This window comes from Branchiostoma lanceolatum, chromosome 9, assembly GCF_035083965.1.
Source record: "Branchiostoma lanceolatum isolate klBraLanc5 chromosome 9, klBraLanc5.hap2, whole genome shotgun sequence".
Classification (NCBI taxonomy): domain Eukaryota; kingdom Metazoa; phylum Chordata; class Leptocardii; order Amphioxiformes; family Branchiostomatidae; genus Branchiostoma; species Branchiostoma lanceolatum.
This window is the reverse complement of record NC_089730.1, coordinates 19,032,462-19,056,535: the sequence shown is the minus strand read 5'-3', so window position 1 is coordinate 19,056,535 and position 24,074 is coordinate 19,032,462. Positions and strand designations below refer to the sequence as shown.

At 39.9% G+C, this 24,074-nt stretch overlaps 2 protein-coding genes across 3 annotated transcripts in view; both read left to right on the top strand.

The window, feature by feature from the left end:
• Nucleotides 1-13,023, top strand: part of LOC136442650 (ATP-binding cassette sub-family A member 2-like) — a 49,057-nt gene extending 36,034 nt beyond the window's left edge. The window contains exons 6-7 of the mRNA XM_066439594.1: nt 12,382-12,654; nt 13,015-13,023. Of these exons, the coding sequence (XP_066295691.1) occupies nt 12,382-12,654; nt 13,015-13,023 (282 nt within the window). The remainder of the gene's footprint in view (nt 1-12,381; nt 12,655-13,014) is intronic.
• Nucleotides 13,024-13,633: 610 nt separating this feature from the next.
• LOC136441844 (ATP-binding cassette sub-family A member 2-like) overlaps nt 13,634-24,074 on the top strand; it is a 57,864-nt gene continuing 47,423 nt past the window's right edge. The window contains exons 1-5 of one of the 2 annotated variants that reach the window (XM_066438364.1): nt 13,634-13,723; nt 14,081-14,188; nt 14,618-14,680; nt 21,226-21,367; nt 23,725-23,805. In XM_066438364.1, coding sequence (XP_066294461.1) covers nt 13,721-13,723; nt 14,081-14,188; nt 14,618-14,680; nt 21,226-21,367; nt 23,725-23,805 — 397 coding nt within the window. In that variant the 5' untranslated portion in view covers nt 13,634-13,720. The remainder of the gene's footprint in view (nt 13,724-14,080; nt 14,189-14,617; nt 14,681-21,225; nt 21,368-23,724; nt 23,806-24,074) is intronic. The other variant, XM_066438365.1, reaches the window with a different exon arrangement.

Sequence of the window (24,074 nt, the reverse complement as noted above, 5' to 3'; positions counted from 1 at the left end):
CTCTTGTGTCCCTTCTGATAATGGCTCTGCCATTGAAGTAGAGCTAATGTAAAGCTCAAATGATTGTGCCTTTCAGATAAGTTTTGTTTTTACTGACAAGTCAAAATTCTATCAGATATCGGGAGACGAGAAAATGGAATTTTAAATGCTCTTTTCGATCGCTAGGGTTGTATGATTCATACAACTGTAGCACTTGTGATTCATTGAATTATATGCTGAGGAGAATTGCAATTTGATGACGATTATAGTTAATTTTATACTTGATAAGATTACTATATTCTAGCAATTTATAAGTCTTAGAGAGAATGATTGAGCAACAGAAAGTAATTTGTGTCTTCTTCATAGTGTACAAGGGTACTCCTGTTTTAAAATGGGCTGCTGCAGCAAATGTACACTATGCAAGTCATTCTTTATGTCTGAGTCATCTATTTACATTAAACTTTAAGGTAATTTGTAAAAAAAATTATTGTCACCAATGCATGAGTTTGTTCTCTTGGGGTCCTCAGGGCCTGGCTAAGTTATATAATATGCATTGAATGGTCCTTCCTCAAACTACTTTGTATTTCTGTTCCAAAGTCTTTGTTCAATTTGTTTTACAATCCTCATGCATACTGCAAGCTCTTCTCCCGATATCGCCCCCGTGCTATCTGTCCTGGTCCTCTTGGTATATAAAAACTGCATGGCTGGGGTCCATATACCCTGTAAGCCCAACACAAATGCCCTAAAATTAATGGCAGTTGTAATCTAGCCTGAGTACATTGTGTGACCTATGCCTGCGTGTGTTTGATTTTCTCATGGGCACTCGTACAATGTGCTTTCATTCTCCTACGCAGTGGCACCAGTAAAAAATATTGCAATCAAATCCAGCATAAAAGCCTCCCCGGTGTATTGTGTGCAGTCTGACCCCAGCCCCCGCAAAACTCCGCAAATGCAGAAAACTTGCTGCTCCGCTCAGTTTACGAGCCTGCGGGTCAGTGTTGTTTCACCCCGGGATTTCGCAGACTGACGTGAAATAGGGGTTCCTTTTGTGGTGAATGTGAGCGAGGTTCATATGGAAAGTTTGCACAACTCACAAGTGCAAGGTCAACAAAGGCTTCTTCCTGTGAAATAGGGGCTCCCTTTGTGGTGAATGTGAGCGAGGTTCATATGGAAAGTTTACACAACTCACATGTAAGTGCAAGGTCGCCAAATGCTTCTTCCTGCCAGTCTCCCTTATGTGTCATTACTGGGGCGTTATTTGCAGTTCCGGACTTTTCGATCAACCTTCCTCCTGTATTATTAGGCCATACCAATCTATTGCCTTGGTTCTGGTTCTAAAGTAAAAATTTATCAAGCAGTCAAGATATAAGCAGAAGGCAGGGATGAAAACTAGCATCTTACTTCCAAAAATAATTTCATTATTCAGGTTGGTGGAACATAGGATATTGGAGATTCTTTTAAACGTCAGCAGGTGAGAATTACTGGTTGCGTCAAAAGAATCTCCAATATCCTAGCATCTTACTTGCAAATGTCTAGACCCTGAAACTGTCTGTACCAATTGCAAGTTACTGCCATCAAACTCTCAAGTAGGCAGCAGGGAGAATGTTGAAACTAAAAGAGGAACACTTTGGTGGTCTTTGCATGATCAATTTTAATACTCCGTAGCATATCTGGTATAAAGTATATCTACCCCCCAGTACAAATGTACATAGATGATATAAATTAAGGCAGTGGAGATATATGATGTAGTTGGAACATATTCCTTTGTTCATTTATTTTACTTGATAAATCCAGTCCTTGAAACAAGGAAAAATTGCGGAGGCCTAAAATATTAGACTGCCACAAGAACCAGATGAAGTAAAAGAACTTCAGGCCCAAACCAATTGAACTTGTTGGTTCTCTGAGATTTTTATGTAAAATCTCAGCAACAGGATATCATGGAAACAGAAGGCTGGATAGAAAACTTTACTTCTGACTTTCTAACTTTGCTTTTAAGTTGATACTGAAAGCTAGCATTATTTTTTCTTAGTCCAAAAAACAAACATTAAATTGCAGCTTTCAACAGTGCATGATACATTTCATCGTACATGTTTGCTAGTAGCTCCTATATATGTGCGTCATTAAAATATACACCTAGCTTGTTACAAGCAGTAAGTGCAAAGATAACACAATACGCACAGCAGGGCAATTACACAGGTTTTATTGCCCAACAATTTATCCCCGCAGAATGACACATAAAACTCAAAGCCTGAAGAAAGTGTTACTTTTCTTAATAAGACTTTAAATCATACAAGGAAACCAATTTTCGAAAAACCCAAATGGCTCTAAAGCTTTCGTGTTAAACTGCAAGTATTTGTTGTGCTGTAAATCTTAGCGATAATGATACATATTTGTATGTATTACATTCTATATGATGTGCCTTTGAGACTTATTGCAGCTTCTTAGCAATTTTGAAGAATGTACAAAGCTGTTAATCGTATTGTCTTAATGTACAAATGTTATGTAATGTAGCGCTACCAATTATTCTTCGATTCATTCAAAACGTCATTCATCTTAAAACTGCGCGAACAGAGCCAAATGTTTATTATCCCTTGGGAAGAGATATTAGCTCTTATAAGAATGCATGTTCTGTAACTTTTTTCTGTCTGTTTAACGCCATGTGAGCATGTACCTGTATCTACATGTATACCAACGTCTATGATGAGGAATTACACTAGGTGGTCTTTCCTTCATGTATGTAATACCAAGGAGGTTTGTTAATTCACTCTGAGACATTGTAACAACTGGATAAATTCTCTAAAGAATCAGCAATTTTTCACCAATGTCTGAGAAACTTTACTTTGTCAGAAATACCAGGTCCTGCACAACTCCAATTTTACCAGTCTTCGACTGCACTAGCCTTAATAGTGATGTGTCTATTTCAGAGCTTAGTTTCAAACTTTACCAACAGACTATTCCTCCCTGTACAAGGTCTGACAGAAGATATACAGCATGACAATTACATGGGCCTTTGTCTCCTGGTGTGTGGTTCCTCCAGGTCATACCTTCTCTCCCATTGCATTTTAGGTCTGACATAAGATGTACAGTAGGACAATTACATGGGCCTTTATCTCCTAGTGTGTTGTTACAGTTCATAGTCCTTCCAGTTAAAGCTCTGTTTTAAGTGCAAGTAGACATGAGAAGTATCTGCACAACTCCAATTCTACCTGCACTAACTTTAGTATATAGGTCTTTCCTACATGTACAGAGAAATCAAGCAACTCGGTAAATTCTCTAAAGAATCAGCTATTTTTTGTCAGCGAATGAGAAACTTTACTTAATCAGAAATACCTGCACAACTCCAATTTTACTAGCCTTAATACCGATGTGGTATTTCCATTTCAGAACTTAGTTTCAAACTTTACAAACAACTATTCCTCCCAGTACAAGGTCTGACAGAAGATGTACAGCAGCACAATTACATGGGCCTTTATCTCCAGTTGTGTCGTTCCTCTGGGTCATACCTACCCTCCCTAACCCCTAATTAAAGCTCCACGCTGTTTCGAAAGCGAAACGGGGGTGACGGTAATCGTTCCGCGCTGTCCTAATGAAGTGTCTCCAGGTGCGGAGGGCCGTAACTGGGTAATTCGTCTTGCTTCCCCCGCTGTGGCGAAATAACGAAGAGGAATGAGCCCAGCGTAGCGTTGACTACAGGCTGCCCTTTAAGTCATCCCATCTGCTCTTCTAGTTTATATCAGCTGTCCTGCTGTCGTCCTCCTAATCTGTACAATCCCTCGGATAGAATGTTAAATGGAGGTCCCGTGTTTGGGGAGAGCCACACCCCCGCGCACGTAAAAGAACCCACCACACCTTTTGAAAAAGAGTAGGGGCATGCCCCGGGGTGTGATGGTCCAAATCCTTCTGTCTGGAGTTGGTGATTCACTACAAATCACCCGGATGGAGGCCTGGCGAACCTCCGTCTCATATCAGCCATCATTTACATCATTCACCTGGACGGGAGAACTGGCGCATCCCCGTCTTGTATGACAGCCAACGAAAGGGTATGTCACCGCCCCAAAAAGGGCGGTATAACCCCGTCGTAGCGAAATCACATCAACTGATGATGATGATGAATCTCTACAACACAAAAAAAATGTAAAATCCATCTTTGGCCTCTCCAATGTCTTCTGTTGTCTGAATGCTTTGATATTTTCTTCAAGTTGGTAAGCTTTGTAAAGAAATTTGGAAAGAAATCAAGATAAAAACAGCTGGCTGGGAGAAAAAAATACAATTGATCACAGCATGAATGTTCACTCCCTGAAACGTTTGTGTACCATTAGGTACAGGCTCTTCCCTCTAGCTTTGTTTTCAAATTGCTTTTGCTCTTCAGACTTATTATTTTCACACTCAATAGTCGGAAAACCAAATTGGCGCAGTCAAATGCAGAGAGGGTTAGCTTTTACAACATGTGTGCCCTTTCTGGCAGCCCTTCTGCACTTTAACGTTCAGTTGCCTTGCTTTGAAGTACGTCATTCTTCCTTTATGTAATTGCCATCTTCAATTTATGTGGTATTGCATAACTGCTGAAATGGCCTATTGCTTATATATATATACTACTATATCATGGTATGATGTCCTAAGTTATCAAAGTATTTCCCCTACCATGCCACAGGAAAATAATGGCAGCCGCAATAGCAGTGACGGAAATGTAAAATTTTACGATTTCTCAAATATGTGTACTGACTGTATATACGGCCGCCCAGCGGGCAAAATATTGCCACCACCGTTCAAAAGAAACTGCCATTGGCCATCTAATATTGATTATGCTGTCTTCAGCACTTTTTCACACAGTGTCTCCCCAACTTGTAACCTTTTGAACCCATATGTATTTAACAAGGACTGTCCGGGGTGCTGAAAGTATGATTGTTGTTGTTCGTTGTCCTCACTGTAAGATACTGTAAATGCATTTAAGTTCCCATGTTTTTTTATTTCGCGGTAGGGAGAAAATGGAGTGTTTGCGGTGGTTTTAAGTTCGTGTTTTAAACAATAGTAGACAAGGGGTAGGAGGACTAAAAAGTTTGTGGTGGTTTTAAGTTCGCGGCAAAGAGCTTACGGCGAAAACTGTGAATATAAAACCACTGCGAACATTTCTGCATTTACTGTAGCAACAGCAACAGCGGCGATAGAACTTAAAAATTTTACGATTTCTCAAATATGTGTACTGACTGTATATACGGCCACCCAGAGGGTAAAATATTGCCACCACTGTTCAAAAGAAACTGCCATTGGCCATCTAATATTGATTATGCTGTCTTCAGCACTTTCTCACACAGTGTGTCCCCAACTTGTAACCTTTTGAACCCAGATATATTGAACATGGGCTGTCCGGGGTGCTGAACTTATGATTGTTGTTCGTCATTGCCTTCAAGATACTTGGTCAAAATTGCTGTAAAAGTCGTTCCGGAATTGAGAATTGACATGGAGCAGATGTTTTAGTTTTTTTCATGGTTGAACCAGGGTTGCTTATGATGGAAATACATAAACATGAAATCATCACCATTTTATATCAAAGTAGGCTTAAAGAAAATATATATAACTAGTAGCTAATTGTAACATACAATGTATGTAGTACAAGTAACACAGTGTGTTGTAGCACAATTACCATACAAAACAACAACAAAACGTGTTATTTGAAGCATAGCATAAATGATGATGTCTACAACACCTAATCCTATGGTGTGTTCCATGACTTCTGACCTTTCCCAGCTAATAGACAGGGGAGGCCATGTGGGTACCGCTGAACCAGGTTTACTGATGTTGGTCAACAGATGGCAGCATTTGTCTTGCTACGTTACGACCACAGCATTTTGTATGTGCAATAATGTGTGGGCATTATGGCCTGGGGCCATTAAAGCAATCTGTGGGTCGTAATATCCTGCCTCCAGGTTCAATATGTGATGAACAACTTGAAAAATATATTATGTTTGCTCTGCAACAGCAACTATAAAAGGCTGACCAATCGAAAGTTCTTGTTCTCAGAGTAAGAAAACAATTCTGAACTGAAAGAACATCATGAAATTTCTGATAGACTAGTCTGTAAATATCAAATAGGAGAAACAAGACACACATCATGTATGTTAAGCTGATGATGATATCTTTGTACCACACTTAACAAGCTTAAGGTCTCTACAGATGGCAGTTGTATTTGATTCTGATCATAAAAATTGCTGATACACCGTTCTGAACTTGCTGATGTAAAGCTTTTTGTCATGCAGCCCAATAAGTCATACATAGCTGCTACATTGTATGGCACTGATGTGAAGGCCATGTATTTATGCATATACTATTTTGTAGAGGGATGGGCTTCACCTTCCAACACTTTGCCCTAGACAAAGTTAATAACAACCGGCTGCCCCGATATACATCCTCAGAAAGGCAATTTTACTACGTTAGGTTACCTTTATATTTTTATTTTGTAGAGGGAAGCATACCACGTCTTAAAAACATTTTGTTGCCTGAAATTGATCTCAAGACTTGAGTGTAAGTGCCTTTGGTACTGTTCCGCTTGCCATTAAGTTAAGTTGGGCGCAGGTGGACCGGGGTGGCTTGATTGCCCCGCATTTCATGTTGTTTTAACCAATTAGAAATTGATTGTCCGAGTGCCCACATCAGTCAGCGTGGATAGGCTTTGGATGGAGAGGAATGGGTGTGCTTGGAGGTGAGAGGAGTGATTTTCTCAAGGTCCGGGGATTTAAAAAAGGGGCAAGGGACTGGTGCAGCAACCTAGTGGGTAGAGCACTAGTGTTTGCCTTGCATTTGTAGATCATGAGTTCGATTCCCAGCCCAGTCATACCAAAGACTTTTAAAATGCTACATACTTTTATGCTATGTTCCAACACACCTACATGTACATTCTGACACCCATACATGTATATTAGGGTTAGGGTTTGGGTTAGGGGATGTCGGAATATAGGGATGTCTGAACATAGGGATGTCTGAACATAGGGATGTCAACATGGGGGTGTCAAAACATTCTAGTAGGGGTGTCGGAACATAGGGGTGTAACCACCCCTTCAAGAAGCTTGTATCCTCCTCATCCCGGTTCATCACTGGTGTTGACTTTCTTATTCAGACCGCCTCCTTGATCCACCAGGTCTATCTGTTGTCCTCTCTATCTATTACCTTGGCCCCCTCCCAGTCTATGACACAGTTGTTCCTGTCAGCAGTACTCCGGTCAGAAGCTCTGAAGAAGGTGTCTGACAGACACCAAAACGTCAGCAGTGAGGATTTACTGGTGGTGAAAAAAGAAAACTCCAATACCCTATGGCTATGTTTTACCAACCTGGTTATTTTCAGGAGTCTCAATGACTGTAAGGCATGCTGTCTGTACAACACTATCAGAGAAGTTCACGTTGGAAGATCGCAGGAGCAACATTACCCTATCCCGTGCCCTTAACCATTAACCTCTTTGACAGGAAAGCCCTACTTCAATTTCATAAATGGAAAATAGCAGAAACGATCAATGTGCAGCCGCTTTTGTCTGCTGCGTTTAAAGCATAACTGTCATCTTGATTGCTAAAGGCGGCATTGTGTATGCAAAACGTGAGGAGGGTTGTCAGATAGTGCTGCTTACCTACTGTAATGTAACATCAGGTACGGGTGCAGGTACCGGTACAGAGGTTTAGGTACCTGGACCTGAACAATTTTTTTTTCTGAACTTCTTCAATAATGACAGAAACATCAATAAACTGAATAAATAGACTCTGTTTTCAACTTGTCAGTATCTCTATTCAAGGAACATAACTAGGTTCCCTACCGCCTAACTCCACTGGCCTTGTTATCAAAACTCCCGGACTACCTGAATTATCTGTTGCATATTACAAGTTATGCTGTTCCAAGGTGTCACTTTGGTCACGTTTGGTGTTGCATGAGGTCAGGAAATCAGTCACCAAATAAGCACACACTTGGTCTAAATTCATATCGGTACAGTACCGGTACTTCATGATCCGGTATTTCGGACCTGTACCTCATCAGTTTTTACGGTACAGTATCGGTACACGTATGCAGCACTATTGTCAGACATGCTTGTCTACATGTGGAGTGGTGCAGACTACCTCATAGCAGCATTAGATGTTATATAAGAAAAGTGAAAAGTGACCTCTGACCAGTTAAGCTCACTGAAGATCAATTCTTCCCCTTGTCGTGACAGCGAAGACAGATGTCACTGATGAAAGATAGCAGATGCTGTCTAAAACGTCTGACTGTTTCAAAATCTTATCCAGTTGCTTGAGTAACTAATTTTGGCATATCTTATTACCTGGTTGTCTAACCTTCATCAACGGATATGTAGAAGAAGAGGATGTCTATATACAGAGACAGAAGTTAAGTTTAATAACTAAATGCTTGGAAAAGCTTGAAGGCCTTTTAATTGCTGCCCTTGAAAGTTAGAAAACGAGTTTCCAAAGTTAAACTGACCAGTTCTTAACCACAGCCTGGAGAAATACTGGAGAGGGAGCATGTAGCAGAAGTGGTGACACGAGAAGAAGAAGAAGAACCACAGCCAAGAAAAAAAGATGAAGATGTATTGACTGAAACACTGCAGGGCATTCTTCAGATTTCCCCAGTGGCTCAGCAGCTGGCAGAGTTTCCTTTCAAGTGCACTTCCATTTCAGGGAATTTACGCCACTTAACATCAGGATGAGGTGCCTTTACTTTAGTGCCAGTAGTAGCGTGCGTGGTCCAGTGGTTAGCGATCTTGCCTCTGGAACTAGAAGCCCCGGGTTCGATCCCGGCTGTGTCGCTCACCCGACATGCACGCTACCGTTAAAGATCGCAGTCCTTAGGACGGGACGTTAAGCCGTGGTCCACTGCTCATTGTGCTTGTCGAAAAGAGCTAGGGGAATTCCCCTGGTACAATGAACCTGTAAATACTGTACATAGCGTCTGTCTTCTCTGTCACGACCAGTGGAAGAGTAGCTCATCTGTTCATTGAGTTCATTTGAGCTAAACTGGTTCGAGATCCCTTTCCTTTCCTTTCCTTTCCATTAGCTTTGCGACATGGTCAAACTCATGGTCGTAACTTTTGCAGACTTTTGACTGTCTGTCATTTCTATACTGACTGTAGTGTAGTGTAGTATGGAATTGCTATGACTTGGGTGGCACAGTTTGAACAGAGTAGTTGCTTCAAATTTGTCTTACTTTCACCTTCAGAAGGCTAGTAAACTTTATGGTAAAGCTAATTGCTTATCCCCAAGGCCCCACCCAGTTTCTGAAAGCTGTGAATTTCAGTTGGCATTATAGGAAGGGCATCTTGCTGTAAAATTTTGCTACATGTACAAAATGGAGACTTGCACAGTACAGGACAGAGGCACCCTGGGAGTCACAGGCCATCAAGCTCCCCCACATGCACATGTGCAAGCACATCCAACCCCTGGGTGATGGGGAACAGAAGACGTTAAACCGGATAGTGAGTGAGTGAGTGAGTGTGAGTGTAGAGGCATTGGTCCTGTCAATTAAAAAGCAACAGGCATCAAGCCTTTGAAGGAAAAGAACCAAACACAACGCTTATCAAGAAGAGTACATGTAGGGGTGACCTGGTGTGTTTGGCTGAAAACGTGAGCTGTAGTAAAGCCACATTGCACTACATTGTGATGCTAGCAGCTTGAAAAAAAAATCTTGTATATCACCTCAATTCAGTATGACAGATTTACTTTTCTTTGATGGAATGGGATTTATTTTGATGGATTGATCTTCTTAGGATACACGCAGGATTATTCATAGACAAAGCTTCAAGCATGAGATAGTGTCATATTGTGACTTCCCTGTTTGAAGAAAGAACTTGCTTCCTACTTCCATTGCACTTTCCTTGCTTTCACCTTCAGAGGATATGTAAAGCCATTGGTTGATTGTCTATGGGAAAGCCTATCTTGGCATGAAACCTTTGTATGTTATACCAGTAGAACCAAACTCTCTTAAGTAATAGAGTAGGGTGATCTGTTGTGTTTGGCTGAAAACCTGAGCTGTAGCAAAGCCTCATTGCACTACATTGATGTGATACCATCAGCTTAAAAAAAAGCTTGTATTCAACCTCAACTGAGTATAACGGCTTTCCTTTTTTTCTGGAATGGGATTTATTTTGATGGATCGATCCTTTAAGATACACACACAATTATTCATAGACGAAGCTTCAAGCATGAGATAGTGTCATCATGACGTCCCCTTGCCTAACGGTACGGATGTCAGGAAGTGACATGAAGTCAAGCGCCCAGCAGGGCTCTGCAATCTGATTACCTTTGCTTCTGGCCCATTGTTGCCGGTTAATTACATCACATAGCAACCACGGAATCAATGGAGGTCGGAGGTTAGCGAGATTGGAATGGGGTTTGTTACGCCCGGAAGCTCCCGGAGCGAGATTGTAAGGGGAGGGAAGGGAAGATGAATCCTGTTGTCCCACTTTGTGGAATAATAGAACTTGATTACTGCGACTGTGACAGGCTTGGCCGAAAGCAGCAGGCGGTAGAATACAATTATAGTCCTTTAAAGGAAACCCAAGCAATATTAAGGCCCAAAAATTGGATTTTGAAAGTCAATTTATTAATAGTCATTTTTATACATGATTAGTTCAAACAACACTCCTATCAAAAAACAAAACCAAAAAAAAACTACTATGATCGCAATGTATAGCAACGTCCATGATGCAAAAATATGACATCGTTGTGATATGAGAAATCGTCGCCAGGATTCTTGTAGGCTCGCGAAACTAGGGAGATCATCTTATGGCACATTTTTGCGCGGTTTAAAAATGCTCAAAGTATATATGAAGTTATTAGTACGCTACTGTGCTAAACAGTGATAGTATATGTCACTACGGTAACCATTAAGATTTCAGCATTTGTTTTATTTCCATTTTTGGGCCCTAGTATTGCTTTGGTAGACTTTAACTGTTGAGAAATGCACAGTAATTTGACATATCTGCTTTGGGCAGGGGACCAATTTGGTCTGCCTCATCATCAAAACTTCATGGAGGAACTCTTTCCATTTTTTTGTCAGGTCTTCCTCATCTCCCACAGGCAAGATTTACCTTCAATTTCTGTAATGTAACACTGTCTTTATTTTTCCTCCTTGTAGCTGTAAACTTTACTGTTTGGAAGCTCAACCAGGAATCTCCACAGCGTGACCGACCAGGTCCTGAAGCCCAAGACCATAGGGAGTGTCTTACAGCAGAAACTGAACAGTCTTAAAGATGTACATTTTACTAACGGTTTTGTGTTGTTGTTTTCCCTTCCAGCTGTATGCTTCACTCTTTGGAAGTCCCACCAGAAATCTCCACAGCGTGACAGACCAGGTCCTGAACATGTGAAGCATTTTACAGCAGAAACTCAACAGTTTTGAAGATGACATTTTGCGTAACAAATTTGTGTGTTTTTTGTCCTTTTTCAGCTGTACTCTATGCTGTCGGAAATCCCACCAGAAATCTCCACAACGTGACTGACCAGGGGTCCTGAGGCCCAAGAACACTTGGGGCGTCTTACAGCAGAAACTCAACAGTCTTAAAGATGTACATGTTGCATGTAACAATTGTCTTTATTTTTTGTCCCCTTGCAGCTGTACTCTATACTCTTTGGAAGCCCCACCAGAAATCTCCACAACGTGACCCACCAGGTCCTGAAGCCCAAGACCATGTGGAGTGTCTTACAGCAGAAACTGAACAGTCTTAAAGATGTACATTTTACTAACAGTTTTGTGTTGTTGTTTTCCCTTCCAGCTGTATGCTTTACTCTTAGGTAGCCCCACCAGAAATCTCCATAGCGTGACCGACCAGGTCCTGAACATGTGAAGCATTTTACAGCAGAAACTCAACAGTTTTGAAGATGACATTTTGCGTAACAAATTTGTGTGTTTTTTGTCCTTTTGCAGCTGTACTCTATTGTTCGGAAATCCCACCAGAAATCTCCACAACGTAACTGACCAGGTCCTAAAGCCCAAGAACATTGTGGAGCGTTTTACAGCAGACACTGAACAGTCTCAAAGATGTACATGTTGCATGTAACATTTTGTGTATTTTTTGTCCCCTTGCAGCTTTACGCTTTACTCTTTACTCTTTGGAAGCCCCACCAGAAATCTCCACAGCGTGACTGACCAAGTCCTGAAGCCCAAGACCATGTGGAGCGATTTACAGCAGAAATTGAACAGTCTTAAAGATGTACATGTTGCATGTAACATTTTGTGTATTTTTTGTCCCCTTGCAGCTTTACGCTTTACTCTATACTCTTTGGAAGCCCCACCAGAAATCTCCACAACATGACCGACCAGGTCCTGAAGCCCAAGACCATGTGGAGTGTCTTACAGCAGAAACTAAACAGTGACTGTCATAAAGATGAACATTTTGCATAACAATTTTGTTTATCATTTGTCTTCTTGCAGCTGTACTCTATACTGTTCGGAAGCCCCACCAGAAATCTTTACAACATGACCGACCAGATCCTAAAGCCCAAGACCATGTGGAGTGTCTTGCAGCAGAAGCTCAACAGTCTTAAAGACGGGCTGGTGTACCAGACGCTGACGAACCCTCAGAAGCTATCGACGAAGGAGGGCCTGCTGGCGCTGCTGGGGCAGAGTCTGGGGCTGGGGACGCTCGGGGAGAAGGCTGAGGAGAAAGTACTGCAACCACCGCAGCAGATGGTCAAAAGTCTTGAGGTCTGTTTATTTGTTTGTTTGCTATCATCCAACTTAGATTTTGTTTTGACCAAGTTTAAGAACAAAGGCTAGAAACTAAACAATGCATGGGAACTTTGACTATCAGCAAATGGTTAAAAGTCTAGAGGTCTGTTTGTTCTTTTTTTATCATCAAACATAGATTTTGTTTTGGACCAATTTGAACAGAAAGGATAGAATATATTAAGCACTGTGAATATACATGCAATATTTTTATTCAGACCTTGAGGATAAAGAAAAAGTTAGGAAAGTTTAGAGAGTTTTAAAAGGCTGAGGAGAAAGTACTGCAGCCCCCGCAGCAGATGGTCAAAAGTCTAGAGGTCTGTTCTTTTTTATTAACAGCATAGGTAGGATAGAACTTAGAAGCTAATTTTATTTTTTTTCGATGTGAATGTAAGAAAAAAATGAGACCTTGAAAGTAAAGAAAAGTGAAAAAATTTGAAAGAATGAAGGGCAAGAAAAACAGTACACACAAACCTGAAAAAATTCCTCAGCATTAACCCACAATGTCCGTCTGCTAAACAACTACAATCGATATTTTTATTGTATGATTGTCATTTTAAGTTTTGTTCATCTTGCTCTGATATGGTATGTGATATGTAATAAGGCCACACCAACTTGATTTCTTGTTCCTCTGAATGCAAAAACATGATACAGAACTATAAAATCAACATGTAAACAGTCTGAGGGGAATATTTTACCATGATACACAGTTACGGCAGGCACACATAGCAAGATGCAAGTTATCCGCCCAGCCGTCTATTTCCATCTTAACCACCAGTTGAGTATTACCTAGAATGTCTGAGAACCAGGCAATTGAATTGTTGAATAAAGCCTGTGACATCACATCATAGTGTTTCTCTTTGTGACACTAATGGTGATCTCAATGAAACAAACAAACAAACGAAGTTTAGCAAACAACTGAGTTGCCGCCTGTTGTTGTTCCCTGCAGTCTGTGCTGTTGACCCCAGACCACCTGCAGTACCTGGTGTGCAACAGTTCTGCAGGCCAGATCATCACTCAGCAGCAGGAGGAACAGGACAGCAGCATGGTAAGAACCTTTTCCAGCTAAGAACTTTTCACAGCTGTACACACTGAGGAGTCTCCACTCCTCTTGATTTTAGGTATACTATGTACATGTACATGGCAAGTAAATTAACCTTTAGATAGGTGGCTTTTCTGAAGTACAGATTGAAGGGATAGCTTGCAACGTTCCCTTCTTTGATATTATTAAGACTGTAAACCCAACCAACAGTGACACTGAGAAATGATAGATTATGGCAGCTCAAAACCTTTAGGCACCCCACTCATTTCTGTCATTTTTTTTTGTCACGACTTCTTCATCTTATTGTATTTTATTCCAGGATTTTGTTCCAAATACAGACATTTTTCTCCACCTTTATTCCAGGATGAGGTGCACCAGGCCCTGTGTAACAGCTCCCATGCCCAGGCCAAGTTCGCAGCCCTGGCCAAGGGGCTGAAGGCACAGCTCAACCAGAAGGCTGTCGTGGACCAGGTAGGTTGACATTTTTGTTTGTAATTGCAAATCTGATAAACTGCTTCATGGCGTGACACACCAGGTTTGTACTGAGGAATACAAGCTGCATATCCCGACAGATTTATTTGATCAACTCACACCGGGAAGGACTCCTACACTTTTCAATAAGTGTGATGGGCTCTTCTATATTCATGTATGCTCGAGGTGTGGCTCTCCTCAAACACGGGTCCTCCATTTAACGTCCGATCCGGGGGACGTCCCTAAGCGAGTTAGGTAGTCATTTTCACTTGAGAGTAAAGTGTGTAACACATATTACCGTTGATTTGCATATTTTATTGTTTGTAATTTGATCAGCTAGAAAGCTAGAATTCACGTCATAGACATGTATGCAGATATTTTCAGGAAAGTTACTTTTGACTTGCAATTTCCTTGTTTCTCCCCTCCCAGCTGGGTCTGGACCAGATGGACATTGTGGAGAACCAGGAGAAGATGGAGAGTCTCATGGAGGCTGTGAGTTTATTTGTTTGTCCTTAGACACACAAATATTTCCTTTTCTAAAACGTTTCTTTCAGATACAGTGGTTACGTCTGACACTTTCATTTACTATTGCAAACACTTCTGTGACATTTCTACTGAGATTTTTTACTGTTAGCATCTATGACAATTTAACTAAATGAAAACAACAGAAAAACTGACTGTCTGACATTCTCTTAAGACTCCATTTGATGTGCCAGTCTTCACCCAATGACATAAATATCTTTAAGTTACAAATACAGTACTGTATGTCAGTTAAAACCTTTAGCACACTGCAGTGTATGGCTACAAATTATCTTACAATTGGTTACAGGGTTGGGCAGCAGGGAGAATGTTAAAGACAAACTTACTTTGAACTATTGGTGGGTAAGAGCTAGAGAGTATACTTTGTAGTTACAAGCAGAAACTTCTTTAAACTCCAGACTTAAATTTTTACATCTGACGTTTCTCCAGCTGGAGGAATTCGCGATATTCCAGTCGGGACTGCACGACCTTAGCGACATCGCCTCCGTCTTTTTTTTTTTTTTTTTTTTAAATTTTTTTTTTATTCATTTTCCATCCAACAACATAAACAACACAGTCAGTAGTTCAGTAACATAAATAAGTGTCATATACAAATTGACGTCAGTAATAACTTGTCATACAAAAACAGTGTCATATAAAACAAAAAACTTTCTCCGTCCAGTAACAAGTGTCATATACAAAAGAAAACTTTATCCATTCAATAACATAATTTCAATCAAAACATAGATAATAGTGTCATTTGAAAAAACTGAAACACAACTGAAAATAACTTATTGTAAACATAAAGTCCCCCATTTCCCCCTGTGCTTTTCCAGTTTTCCCCTTCTTGCTGCAATCAAATATTCTGCTTGTTGAAAAAAGCTAACATATTTGGTAAAGGAATTTAAACTTAAATGACCAGCCTTTCTCCTTTTGTATATATAGGTTTTGGCTAACAGGATTATAACATTACATATAACAGGGACCCCCCGAGATAAATTTCCAAATATGATATTAAATGCATTTAAGTTTAAAAGTTGACCTGTTTTCTCATAAAACCAAGATTTAATGTCATCCCAAAATTTTATTAACTGCGGGCAATCCCAGAAGACATGAATGTATGTTTCTTCCTCTAGATGACAGAAGGAGCATAAAGGGTTATCTACTAGTTTCCAAATGTATAATAATCGATTAGTAGGCAAAAATTTATGGAGAAGTCTATATTGGAAATATCTAGTCACAGGGTCTATAGTACTATATATCAAAGACGTATACACTATTTTCCAGGGTATAGGGGAATCAAAGAGGTACAGCCATGCCATTTGTACATTGTGTGGACAATCAATTAGCTTTTCAGATAAGAGAAAAAACTCATACATATCTCTATTGATCTTAATTCTAGTCAACCATTTACTATTATGTTGTTCTGGTCTACATACATAGTTACAAAAGTTTCCTACTAGTTTGAATTTCCAGCTTTTTGGTATTGCAGTGACCAATTGCATGTAGGTAAAGTTATTACATACTTGACCATATTTGTAACAAAACTCATCATATGACATTATTCTACCATCATTGTTTAAAATATCATTTAAAAAAATCACATGTCTATTTAGAAAGGCAGCATACAATATAGGTTTTCCTTCAACAAGAATATTTGCATTCATCCATAAGATTTGTTGCTTGATCTCATCAGAAGTAGTGGGGGGTTTATATTGATACTTATACCATGCATTCAAGATCTCTAATAGAAAAGGATTTATATTCAAACCATGTGCTGATTGGAGTTGGTAAAAGGGAAATAGAGTAGTTCCTAGGGAAGGGTGTGTATGTAGTGGCCAAGCTGCAAACCAGTGAGGATTAAGATATAACTTTGGTACCCAGGATGATTTAATGGAAAGAGCATAAGCATACAAATTAATAAGTCTTAAACCACCATTGACAACAGAGTTATAAATCGTTTTTCTTCTAACTCTCTCAGGACCTCCACCCCAGATAAAGGTAAAAATCTTTTTCTCATACTGTACAAAAAATGATTTATCTGGCATTTGGAGGGTCTGGAAGAGATAGGTAAATTGAGGAACACATAAAGAATTAACAATAGTTATTTTTCCATATAATGATAAATTTTTTCCTTTCCATGGGTACAAAAGTTTATCTAATTTGTCCAAACGTGGGCTAAAGTTAACATCAACTATGTTGGACAAATCCACAGGTATATGAATTCCTAAAATCTCCACACCTCCATCTATCCACTGAATAGGGAGATTTGTGGGTAATTTAAAGTTACTATGTTTTAAGGTTCCTATTCTCAAGATCTTACATTTATCAAAATTTAATGTGAGACCTGAGATACTAGAGAAACTATCAAGGTCTTTTACAAGAGCATTAAAGGACGCCAGATGTGGACTAAAGGGGAAGTTAGTATCATCAGATTCTGCATATTGTGAGATTTTTGACATTTTTCCATGAACAGACAATCCAGACAAGTTCTGATTCTGTCGGATTTTGATGGCTAACATTTCAATGGCAATAATAAATAAATACGGGCTGAGTGGGCAACCCTGCCTTACACCACGGTGCAATTTGAAGGGTTTTGACAAATATCCATTATTCAAGACAGAACTATTTATATCATTATATAGAATTTTCACCCAGCTTATCAAGTTTGAACCAAAATTAAAAAATTCAAGTGCTTTAATAAGAAAATCCCACCGTACCGTATCGAAGGCTTTTCTAAAATCTGAAATAAATATAAGGCCTGGCTTTTTTTCTTCCTCATAAATGTCTATGATGTCAAGTAACCGTCTAATATTATCACCAATAAATCTACCCTGTATAAAACCGGTTTGATCTTTATCTATTATATTAGTTATTACATTTCTAATTCTCAAAGCCAAACATTTTGAAAGAATCCTAGTATCACAACAGAGTAAGGTCAAAGGTCGCCAATTATCTAATATGGTTGGGTCTTTATATTGGCCATTAGTGCCCTGTTTTAATAATAAGGATATAATCCCTTGCTTCTGTGAATCTGATAGGAAGCCTTGGGACAAGGAATAATTAAAGGTTTCAATCATAGGTTCTTTAAATACTGAGAAAAAATGTTTATAGACTTCACAAGGAATACCATCAATACCAGGAGATTTCCCTTTTGAAAATGAGCAAATTGCCTTGAACAGTTCATCCTCAGTTATCGACCCCTCACATGCCTGCTGTTGATCAAACGACAATTGTTTATCATAATTATTAGGGAAAAAATCTTGAGAGGTCTGGGAGGTTAAGGGTTCTGGGGGGTCTTTAAAGGAATAAAGAGAGGCATAGAATTCAGCTTGCTTGTCTAAAATTTCCTCTGGATTACATGTATAGATCTCATCTGATATTTTCAATTTTTGAAGGTTTTTCCTGGTATAATTTCTGTGAACTAATTTCATAAAATACTTGTTACATCTCTCCCCCTGTTCCATCCATCTAGACCTGGATCTAAGCAAAATTCCTTGTACACGTTGACTGTAAAGCAATTCAAGTTCTGATTGTTTCTCTTCCAGAGTGCCAGTAATAGAACTAGAGGGTGTAGATGTACTGTCTATTTGTCTATGCAATTCATTAATTTGATCAATTAATTGTTTCTCTTTTAATAAATATTGTTTCTTTTTCCAGCTGGAGTACTTAAGACAATGTCCTCTAAAAAAGCATTTCGCAGACTCCCAGACTATATGAGGATTGGCAGATCCTCTGTTAATATTAAAAAATTCAGTCATAATTTCAATTGTCTTTTGACAGAAAGATCTATCTTCCAATAAGGATTGATTGAACTTCCAGTAACCCTTTCCTCTGGGGAACTCAACAGTCACAAAAGATAATACAATAAGCTTATGATCGGATTTTAGACTTTCTGCAATTACACACTTATTTACCCTGTTCATCAAAGAAAAGCTCACCAGAAAATAATCTATCCTACTAGCTTGTTTTCTGCGTCTCCATGTGTATCTACTTGTGTTTGGGTTCTTGAATCTCCATATGTCATACAAGTCAAATTCTCCCATTAGTTCCAAAATGGCATCATAACTTTTGGGGTGGTATGTTTTATGTATTGACGACCTATCTAACTGTGGATTTTGCACTGTATTGAAGTCTCCCGTTATGATCAAATTCTCATTACATACATCAAAACATTCTATTTCATTACAAAAATTGGAAAAGAATTCAGGAGAGTCTTCATTAGGCGCATAAATATTCACAAGACAAAATCTATAATCATCAATTGACAAATCAACAATTATCCACCTTCCATTAATATCACATTTTGTTTCATAAATATTAGGAGCAACACTATTTTTAAATAGGATGGCTGTACCCCTTTGATTGGAGGTCCCATGTGCAAAAATCATGGAACCCCCCCACTCCTTCTGCCATCTAGTCTCATCCTGTATTGTAGAGTGTGTTTCTTGGAGACAATATATATCGTATGGCTTATCCCTTAACCAGGTTAAAACTTCCCTACGTTTAATGTGATTGCCAAGGCCATTACAATTATAACTTGAAATCTGTAGTTCTACCTGTGTCATGTCTTCTGGGATGGGTCGTACAAGATGGAGAAGGTACTGGAGGCATCAGGGGTGTGGTGGCATGGAGAAATCATGATGACTGGACTAATATGAGCAAACGATACTGAACAACCAAGGTTAACATAACAGAAAAACAATAAGGCTGGATGGCACTTAACAAAAGTAAACCAAAGTGTACAGTATATAACTAAGGAGTTAGAAATCATAATATAGATATCATTATACAAACATAATACTGAAATCAGAATGGAATCAGAAAACAATATTGTTGGATGGTTCCAAAAGACTAGAAAGGCAGCATAAACACCACCGAAAATCACAAACATCGAACTCAAAAGTTGGTGGTCTATCTGTTTTGTGAGCTCCATTTAGTACACTAATTAATTCCACATAACAAGGTTGTGAACATTATCATAAACTTCATCACAATGAACCAAGGGAAAACAAAAACAATCAAACTTAATCTCTAATCAGAAAGAAAATCAACAAACCCTAAAGTAAGCATACTGCAGATTTATAGTAGGCAATATTTAATGCTTAGATGTTCATCACAAACTCAAAAATTTAACAGACACATTTTAAAGAGTGGAGAAGGCCTGCTTTATTACATGTCCCTTTTTGACAACACAATATCCACAGCATCAACTCGTCTCTTTTCTTTACCGTTAACCAACAGGACTGCATAAGTGTTCTTTGGTGGAACCCAGATTGATACATGTACCTTAGAGTTTTTGTCTTTTGCTTTAGCAATTTCTGAGTCCCTTTCTGGAACAAGTTGTGAACGCGCTGTCTGTAGGGGAGGGGGGAGGTGTTCAAACACAGCGAGCCCTCGAGTGTTGCCCCGAAGTTTGCGACCCTCAGCCAGAACCTTGTCACGGTCATGGTAGTTCACGAAACGGGCCAGCAGGTGTGGGTCGGGTCTAGTGGTTGTAGGCCTCGACAGCCGGTGTACAGCGACAACAGGCATGGCGTCCGCCAGGTGCAGTTCCTCGTTCAAAAAGCGAGCCAGAATCCCGGGGCTGTCCTCATTCTTGTTGTAAGGAATCCCTCTGATAATGACATCTGGTTTCATGGAGTACCTTTCCCCCAGTAACACCGCCTTTACTCTCTCCCGCTGCTCGTCGCGAAGGGCATCGCGAAGAGTGTCCAACTCACCCGAGTAGAACTCGGCCGTCTTCTCTAGCTCCCTTACTCGCTCGCGTAACGTGTTGACCTCGCCAGACAGACCATCCACTTTGACATCCAAACACTGAATTTGGCTTGAGAGCCTATCTCCAACCGCTTCTTGTTGTTGTTTGGTTTGTTGTAAAATCACATTGGCGAGTTTTTGAAGTTCAGGAGAGAGTGAAGACAAACTGACCTCCGCCATCTTGGGTGTTTTTGTGGGAGGGGGGTTCCGTTGCGTGCTAGTAGGGCTGGACTCCTCGGCACTCACACTGCTTCCAGAAGTCCTGTTGCGCTTTCCCATCCAAACAGATGACGGGGAGGAAGACAGTAAACAACAAGGCAGCAGCTACCGTAGATTACAACGCGAGGTTACTCCGTTTAAATGTGGAGTACTTGAGAAATTTGGGAGCTCGGCAAACTAGCGTCACATCTCAGCCGCCATCTTGGATTTTTTCCAAGACTGCTCTAAATGAAAACAACAGAAAAACTGACTGTCTGACATTCTCTTAAGACTCCATTTGATGTGCCAGTCTTCACCCAATGACATAAATATCTTTAAGTTACAAATACAGTACTGTATGTCAGTTAAAACCTTTAGCACACTGCAGTGTATGGCTACAAATTATCTTACAATTGGTTACAGGGTTGGGCAGCAGGGAGAATGTTAAAGACAAACTTACTTTGAACTATTGGTGGGTAAGAGCTAGAGAGTATACTTTGTAGTTACAAGCAGAAACTTCTTTAAACTCCAGACTTAAATTTTTACATCTGACGTTTCTCCAGCTGGAGGAATTCGCGATATTCCAGTCGGGACTGCACGACCTTAGCGACATCGCCTCCGTCTTCCCATCATACACCTGTGCGGGGATCAAGGGGGAAGAGGGGGAGGCTCCGACAGACCCGGCTTCGCAGGCCGTCACAGCTGGTGGGTGTCAGTTTGACCTTGGGAATGGAACATCTCAAGGTCATATGCAAGAAGATCAACTTTATGGCCTCAATTCTGATGGTTCAAGTTGTTTTCTTTGCAGATTTGACTTAAAGTTTAGTTTTGCTGTAGTATTTCAATTTTAGTTTTGTTGAATTTTGATGAATGCTGTCTTCTTTTTTTTTATTCACTGAAAACAGGTAATCTACATTCATTTGACAGAATCTAGTTCAGATTCCTTATTCCAGATCTTATTCAGTTTTATGAATGATCTGTTATTGTCCTTAATCTCTGTTGTGTTGAATGTCTTGTTTTTTATTTACTTACAGCTGCATGCAAAATTATTCAACCCCCCTTGCTTTTTGGACATTTTGGCAAATTGAGGAACTTTACAACTGCATGATATTACTAAATCATATAAGTGATGAACAGATATGTTATTACAGTCTGATACCACAGCAAAAGTTAAGATTTTTTTCATAGTCCATCCAAAATAGCAACTTTCACACAAATAGTATGTTGCAAAATTATTCAACCCCCTATGAGGGGTTGTCTTTAGTACTTAGTGCAGCACCCCTATTTATCTAAAAGCTGAATTCACCTGATGTAGACGTGAACGATAGCTTGTCACAAGCTTTTGGCAGTGCTCTTTGGGAATTTCGGCCCATTTCTCGTGGGCAATGGTCTCCGGCTAGCAATTTTCTGAGGTTTACGTACGGCAACAGCTTTCAATAGATCCAACCCAAAATTCTGAACTGATTTTAAGTCTGGAGACTGTTATGGGTACTCAAGAACCTTCCAGGTTCTTTTTCTGACCAAACATGTGGATGTCGATGTGTGCTGGGGGTTATTGTCTTGCTGGAATGTCCAATGACGCCCCAGCTTCAACTCCTTAACGGACCTGGCGACATTCTTGGCCAAAATTTCAGCAGCCACAGTGATATTTCTTAGAAGACAGGTAGACAAGAACCATATGATTACTGTAAAAGTCCTGAAAAACAATTTGGCTGAAGGAGAAACTGTTGTTTCAGTGGAAACAGTGCGCTGCACACCTCATGCTGAAGGGCTCAAGGCCAGAACCCCAAGACCCACACCATTGCTGAAGCCATGCCCCAGGAAAAGTTGCCTCCAGTATGCTCAAAACAACCTACTAATGCCACAGTAGTTTTTGGACACTGTTATATGGACTGACGAAACAAAAAAACTTGTCCTCTTTGGTCCTTCGTGTCAGAGGTATGTTTGGCACAGGAAAGACTACGCATACGCAGAGAGGTACACCCTGCCTACCGTGAAGCATGGTGACGGGTCTGAGATTCTTTGGGGGTGTTTTGCTTCTAATGGCACTGGGAATATCCACCGTGTTGAAGGCATCATGAAATAAAACCAGTACTAGGATATTCTGGCCAGGAAAGTTACCAATTCCGTTAGAAAGTTGAAGCTGGGGCGTCATTGGACATTCCAACAAGACAATAACCCCAAGCACACATCGACATCCACATGTTTGGTCAGAAAAAGAACCTGGAAGGTTCTTGAGTACCCATAACAGTCTCCAGACTTAAACCCAGTTGAGAATTTTTGGTTGGATCTGAAGAAAGCAGTTGCGGTACGTAAACCTCGAAAAATTGCTGAGCTGGAGACCATTGCCCACGAGAAATGGGCCGAAATTCCCAAAGAGCACTGCCAAGAGCTTGTGACAAGCTATCGTTCACGTCTACATCAGGTGAATTCAGCTTTTAGATAAATAGGGGTGCTGCACTAAGTACTAAAGACAACCCCTCATAGGGGGTTGAATAATTTTGCAACATACTATTTGTGTGAAAGTTGCTATTTTTGATGGACTATGAAAAAATCTTAACTTTTGCTGTGGTATCAGACTGTAATAACATATCTGTTCATCACTTATATGATTTAGTAATATTATGCAGCTGTAAAGTTCCACGATTTGCCAAAATGTCCAAAATGCAAGGGGGTTGAATAATTTTGCATGCAGCTGTAGTACATTTGACAAGTTGTGTTATATATTATACTCTTTACAAAATCTGCAGATCTGAACTTAGTCCAGTTATATGTTGGATAGTTTTTTTTTTTCATTGTTTACTCTATGCTCAGGGTTTAAGTTTTCTTTTATTTCAAGCTTCTCTAATTTCATGTCTTGTTTTTACTTACATTGTATTTTATGTTTGGTTTGTGATAAGGTTTTGAATTTTCTTTTAATTTCAAGGTTTTCAAATTCTAAGTCTTGTTTTTACTTACAATTGTGTTTTGTGTTTACTCAGGTTGTAAGGTTTCTTTCATTTCGAGGTTAACTTATTTCGTGTCTTGTTTTTACTTATTTTGTTGGCCGTTTCCTTTGCCAGGTCCTGTAGGCCCTGATGCCGATTGTATCCCCCCTGTTACAGACCCAACCCGAGACCCTTCTGGCAACAGTTCCAGTGAATGTGTGTTTGTAACCCAGCACTTCTTTTGGACTTGCCCCTTCACTTACCAACTAACTAACACACTAATCAAACCAATCACTAACCCAATACTTGCTTGTAGATTTAACCTAGAAATGGATACATTCGTTGGTAAGTTTTCCTTTAGTTTTGAAATGTTGCTCATTTTTTAAGCATGAAAGTTGGTAAGTTACTTAACGTGAAATAAACTTTTCTGTAGCTCAAAGAATTGATTTGACTGAAAATTCTGGGGAGTCAATTAAGGTCAGTCA